This window comes from Fukomys damarensis, unplaced genomic scaffold (assembly GCF_012274545.1).
Source record: "Fukomys damarensis isolate Sample0158 unplaced genomic scaffold, DMR_v1.0_HiC HiC_scaffold_33, whole genome shotgun sequence".
NCBI classification, from domain to species: domain Eukaryota; kingdom Metazoa; phylum Chordata; class Mammalia; order Rodentia; family Bathyergidae; genus Fukomys; species Fukomys damarensis.
The window spans coordinates 52393252-52399199 of NW_022900945.1; the positions used below are offsets into that span (position 1 = coordinate 52393252).

Below are 5948 nucleotides of genomic sequence, written 5' to 3' on the forward strand. Positions count from 1 at the left end.
AAAAAAAAAAAAAAAAAAAAAAGTCCCGCCTGGGCAATTTAGCAAGGCCCTAACTCCAATACAAAGGGCTAGGAACTAGCTCAGTGTGAAGGCCCTGTATTCTATTCCAAATGCTTCACAAAATAAATAAAAAGATGGGGTTATAGTTTAGTGGTAGAGTGCCCTTTGGGTTTCATCCCCAGTACAGGGGTTGAGGTATTCATGATAAAAGCAGTTATTTCAGTTTTCAACTTAATTGACTTTTACCTCAAGAAACGCACTATATGCCAGGTATGGTGGCGCACCCCTGTAATCCCAGCACTTGGGAGGCTGAGGCAGGAGGATCGACTCAAGTTTGAGGCCAGTCTGGACTTTGAAATGAATTCAAGGACAGCCTGAACTATAAAGTGAGACCCTGACTCAAAAAGCAACATAAAGGTCCCAGGATTTAGCTCTGTGGTTTCCATGCCTGCCTTGCAAGCACACGGGCCCAAGTTTGATCCCCGGTACCAAAAACAAAATGTAATAAAATTAAAATTAGTAATTTTTACTGCTTCATCAAGGACTTCTATATATGTGTGTGTGAGATGCTGGGGGTGGAACGAGACCTGCTCTGTAATGAACTATATCCCTAGCCCTTTTTATTTTGAAACAGTATTACCAAGTGCTGGGGATTTAGCTCAGTGTTGCTGCGCCTACCTTGTAAGCAGAAGGTCCTGAGTTCTATTCCTGGTACTGCAAAAAAGAAAAAAGGAGAAATAGAGTTTCACTAAAGTTGCTTAGGCTTGCCTTGAACTTGGCAGTCTTTCTGCCTCAGCCTTCTGAGAAGCTAAGATTTTAGAAATATACCATGTAGCCTGCCTTCAGGGACATTCTTAAATAGAACTGGTCTTTTGTTTTGTTTTTCGTTTTTGGTACAAGAGGTCCAACTCAGAACATTGCACCTGCAAACTGGTCTCTTTTTTTAATCCCTGAAAGTACATGGCAGTGAGAAGTGAAAGAACTAGTTAACGGTTTGATTTATGCTGAGGCACCAGCAGTTATACCTAGAGTAATATTTTCTTAATGTGTTTTAAAAAAGGCAAATGATATTGGGTTTTGTGGGGGAGAAGTTGACACAGGGTATTCCTGTGTCAACAAGGCTGACCTTGAACTGACTAATAGCAATTCTTCTGCCTCAGCCTCCTGAGTGCTGGGATCACAGGCTTGCGCCACCACACCTAGCTAATAATGTTTAGTATTAGAATACAAGTATGTTTATGAATATCCTCGTGGATCCCTGTGAAAGCTTGTTCATGACCTCCAGAGGTCCATAACGCTACATTTTACTGCTGACCTAAACAGATCAGTGTTTGACCAGTAAGTTTGCTATCTTTAAACTTTGATCATTATTATATATTTACATCATGGTCAGATGAAAAACAGGGTTGTAGATATAATTTAATTTAGAGACCTTGACGTGTCCTACTTCATTTTGCCATCCAAACATCTGTAAATCACCAGAGTAGGCAGTTGCTAAAAAGTAGTTCCATAGTTTCCACCGTGCATCAGTTTCACGGTGGACATCCCCTTGCTCCCTTCGTGAACATCAAGTGCTTGTTTTATTTGTACAGTACTATGTTCCTAAAAATAATATTGTGCAGTTGGTCATTTCTTTTCTGTTTTTGTTTTTTGAGACAGTGTCTCATTGTCTTTCAGGTGGCTTTGAACTGTGGCAATTCTCCTGCCTCAGCTTCCTGAGTTCAGTCCCTAGTGCCACCAAAAAAAAAAAAAAAAAAGATAAAAGAGACTACTGAACATATTCTGTTGGCTATACTATATTGTATTTCTACTTCGCGATTTGTGAATAGTCTAGTGTTTTTTACATTTCCATTATGGGGTATTATCATTAAAAAAGTTTTTTTTTTTAGGCATTACAGTAGGTGTGTGGTACATGATGTGTGTTGTGTTGACCCTCACACTTCTGTGAGAAGAGAAATAACTTTTCGGTATTGTTAATGCCTAACTGCTTTCTGTGTCAGTGCTTACAGGAGCTTGCAGGGCTGGGTCAGGGCTCCTCAAAAGATTCCACGTGCTCTGACTGAGATTTAACGCAGGACAGAAATGTACAAGATTGGCCCACAGTGGCTGCCCACAGGGTCAGATGTAGGAGAGCAGGAGGGCCCACCGAGGCCTGGAGCAGGAGGCGGAAGGGTGCAGCACTGGGAGGGCAGAGGGTCAGCGCTGGAAGCTGAAGAATCAGCTGAAACCCCTCCCTTGAATTCTCCTTAAAGTGGGACTCACGCCCAGAACCAACCTGACTCAATTCAGTTGGGCGTCCCGCTCCAGTTAGCATTCAGCTGACCTCACACTTTCTCCAGAGGTGTAACAATCTTACTGGAAGACTTCTACCTTTCTTTCCTTTCTTCCTCTCTTCCTTCCTTTTCCTATTCATTTATGTAGGTTTTTTGAGCCAGGGTCTCACTCTGCAGTTCAGGAGGGCCTTGAACTCACGGTACAGTGTGGGCTCCTGAGTGCTGGGACCACTGCATGCACCATCATGCCCGGCCTCAGCTGTCATTGCAGTGGGCGAGATCCTATTTTATTGATTCTCTACACTAGAAAGGATGTAATATAGTGTACATTTTTCCAAACTATTTTCTGGAGATTGAAAGTGAGAGAACTATCATTGAAGACCCGAAACTGCCAAGTACCTGACTGTTAGATGAGGGGGAAGGGAGTGATCTGCTCGTCCTTGTGAGCTGAGTCCTGCGCGTATTCACGTACGGGGGTCCTTGTGTAACACACTCTGGGTGGCTGTCCTTGGGTTTGCATTGCAGCTTCCTGAAAACCTCCGTTCCTATGCATGAAGATGTCTCTGGTGGACTTGGGGAAGAGGCTGCTGGAAGCAGCAAGAAAAGGCCAAGATGATGAAGTGAGGACGTTGATGGCCAATGGTGCCCCATTTACCACAGACTGGGTAAGTTTAGCAAAAAAGCAGAAAAGCCACAGTTACTTTTCAAGTGTGCCATCACCGGCCCTTTCCTGTCCTGTCCTGCCTTTCCTGCCTTTCCTCCAGTGCTGGAGATTGAACCCAGGCCTTGTTCATGCTAGGCTAGTGCTGCATCACTAAACTACATCCCTAGCTCCTTTTTTTTTTTTTGGTACCAAGGATCAAACTCAAGACCTTGCATTTGCGACGCAGCTGCAGTGCCACTGAGCTAAATCCCTAGCCCCATCCCTAGCTCTTTTTATTTTTTGAGACAAGGTCTTGCTAAATTCTTTGGCATGGGCTTGACCTTGTGATCCTCACGCTCTAGCCTTCCAATTAGCTGGGATTACCAAGTACCACTGCACCTGGCTCCAACCCTTTCCTTTTAGGTACCAGGGAATCGAACTCAGTTCCTTATGCTTGTGAGGCAGGCATGGCTCTACTGAGCTAAGTCCCTGGTTTTTTTTTACCTTTTTGGGGGGAAGTAGGTGGGTAGTGAAGATTGAACCTAGGGCCTATCACTGAGCTACATCCCCATCCCATTTTTTATTTCATTTTGAGACAAGATCTGGCTAACCTGCTAAATTGTCTATGCTGGACTTGAACTTTTTTTTTTTCTGGTAGTGGGAATTGAACTCAGGACCTTGTGCTTGTGGTGCCACTGAACTAAATCCCTGGCCCTGGACTTGAACTTTTGATCCTTCTGTTTTAGCACCCCTCCCCCAAAAACGCTGGTATTAAAGGTGTGCGCCACCACACGCAGCTTCCAACCTTTTGTTTTGTTCTATTTTTTTGAGACAGGGTTTCACTATGCAGTTCAGACTGGCCTTGAGCTCACTGTGTAGTCCAGGCTGGCCTCAAATTTGCAGCAGTCTTCTTGCATTAGCCTCCTGAGTGCTGAGATTACATATGTGCCACCATGCCCAGCTGTCCAACCTTTTAAAGGGTAAACAGACATTACTGATTGTTTTCCGTACTCTATCCCCTCTACAAGTTTGTCTCACCTGAATATGTAGTTTTCAAAATTGAGAATCTGTGTATATATAGGTGGTATTTTCTAAAGTTTTCTGTAATGTTTTTTAGAATATTTCCTAAAGGTTTAATTCTCTCTGGAGTGTGCTTAGGTTTTAGACTCTAATTATCCAGAAAATAAACAAAATCAGCATAATGAGTGGATTTCTCAGGTAATAAACTCATTATTTCTTTTCCTCTAATGTGTTCTGGCTCATAAAGAGGAGTCTAGCTTTTTGTTTCATTTACCTCTCTAGGAAAACATGAAAGAGGAAGGGATCATTTAATGAGCTTACACAGTCACTTTGGAGGCCAGAGAGTTTCGGAAGATCCAGGTGCAAGTGATAATATGGGTTTTTTTTTTTTTTTTAAGAATTTGCAGATTTTGTGATCATTGACTAATTTTAACCATTTCAGTGAACAAGTCATCTTTATTGTGAGGTAATTAATTCATATATTCAGAAGCCAACAGGTTCTTAATGCTGCACAAAAAAGCAGCAAAGATTAGCATTTCTGTAAGTAAACCTGAAAAGAGCAATGTGAATTAAGTCCAGTCAGGCAGAGGCTAAATATATGGGAAGCAAAGAATAAACTAAACAGGCTTAAAATAGCACAATATACAGAAAGGAACAAATCTGTCGGGTGCATCCTGGGAGATTAACTCTTGGAACATTTTCTTGGAGGTGATGCCTGCCGACTTGTGTATTGCTGTCAGTGTGCTGTTGCTAAGTTCTTGATGCCTCTTCATCTCATCGGTACTTTTGCTATGCTTTACTGTGGCATTAGTAAACAGTAGAATATCTGTTCTTATCAATCAAATTTGCACCTTAGATTCTACATGTAACTTTCTAGTCTCTGCCCTTTTCCTTTTCCTCCAGCCTCCCAAGTGCTGGGATTACAGGCATGCACCACCACACCCGGCGCTATACTGATTTTTAAATGAAATCATTTCCAGTCCCATCTACCAGTCAGTCCCTCCCTCCGACCACAGAACAGGCACCGAAGGAGTCACTTCCTGTCCCCGCCCCCAGCAGCGGCCCAGGGCTCTGTGCATGCAGGTGTCCAGTGAGTGTGATCTCCCCACAGCTTGGAACCTCCCCGCTGCACCTTGCAGCCCAGCATGGACACTACTCCACTGCAGAAGTGCTGCTTCGCGCTGGCGTCAGCAGGGATGCCCGCACCAAAGTGGACAGGACCCCTCTGCACATGGCCGCAGCCGACGGACACGCACAGGTCGTGGAGCTGCTCATTAGGGTAAAGCAGGGTCAGGTGGGGCTGTGTGGGAATGGCTTCCGCCTCCCTGTGGTCTCAGGCAGTGGCCTGGGAGGGGGCGAGTGTCCATCGTGTGGAGTGCTAGAGTCGCAGCTCTTTCAGGTGTCAGCATGGCTATGAGGAGTTTGTTTTGTAGTTTTTAAAATACTAAATGGATTTTATTGATTTTTTTTTACATTCGTTTTCTGCAGGTGTTCTCTGTTTTTATGCCTATTTTTTAGGCACTCAGCTTTCTGTTAATAAATGCAACAAAAATCTGTTCCTTCCCCTTCCTCTCCCATCTGTTATAATTCCCCAAAGATGTCCTTAGAAGACCCACTCTTTGAAAACATAATGTCTTTCAGCCTTCAGAATTTCAGAAATGTTTTTTCCTTTTGATGTTGCTTCAGCGTGATCTAAATTTAAGTATATAGAATCGCTGTGGAAATTCTGTGCATTTTGGTGATGGAATCTTGCACCTGTGCTGCTGTCCCGCTGTCTGTTGAAGAAGTGCTTTTCTCTGACAGAATGGTGCAGATGTGAATGCCAAGGACATGCTGAAGATGACAGCTTTGCACTGGGCCACAGAGCACCACCATCGGGATGTTGTCGAGCTGCTTATCAAGTACGGGGCTGATGTTCATGCTTTCAGCAAGTTTGATAAATCGGCCTTTGATATAGCTCTGGAGAAAAACAACGCTGAGATTTTGGTCATCCTGCAGGTATGATTTTTTTT

General features: G+C 43.6%; 1 protein-coding gene across 5 annotated transcripts in view; it reads left to right on the forward strand.

Annotated features, from left to right (window-relative positions):
- Nucleotides 1–5948, forward strand: part of Gabpb2 (GA binding protein transcription factor subunit beta 2) — a 23256-nt gene that overhangs the window by 5378 nt on the left and 11930 nt on the right. For all 5 annotated transcript variants that reach the window (XM_010616460.3, XM_010616462.3, XM_010616464.3 and 2 more), the window contains exons 2-4: nt 2799–2938; nt 5048–5215; nt 5740–5934. In XM_010616460.3, coding sequence (XP_010614762.1) covers nt 2825–2938; nt 5048–5215; nt 5740–5934 — 477 coding nt within the window. In that variant the 5' untranslated portion in view covers nt 2799–2824. The remainder of the gene's footprint in view (nt 1–2798; nt 2939–5047; nt 5216–5739; nt 5935–5948) is intronic.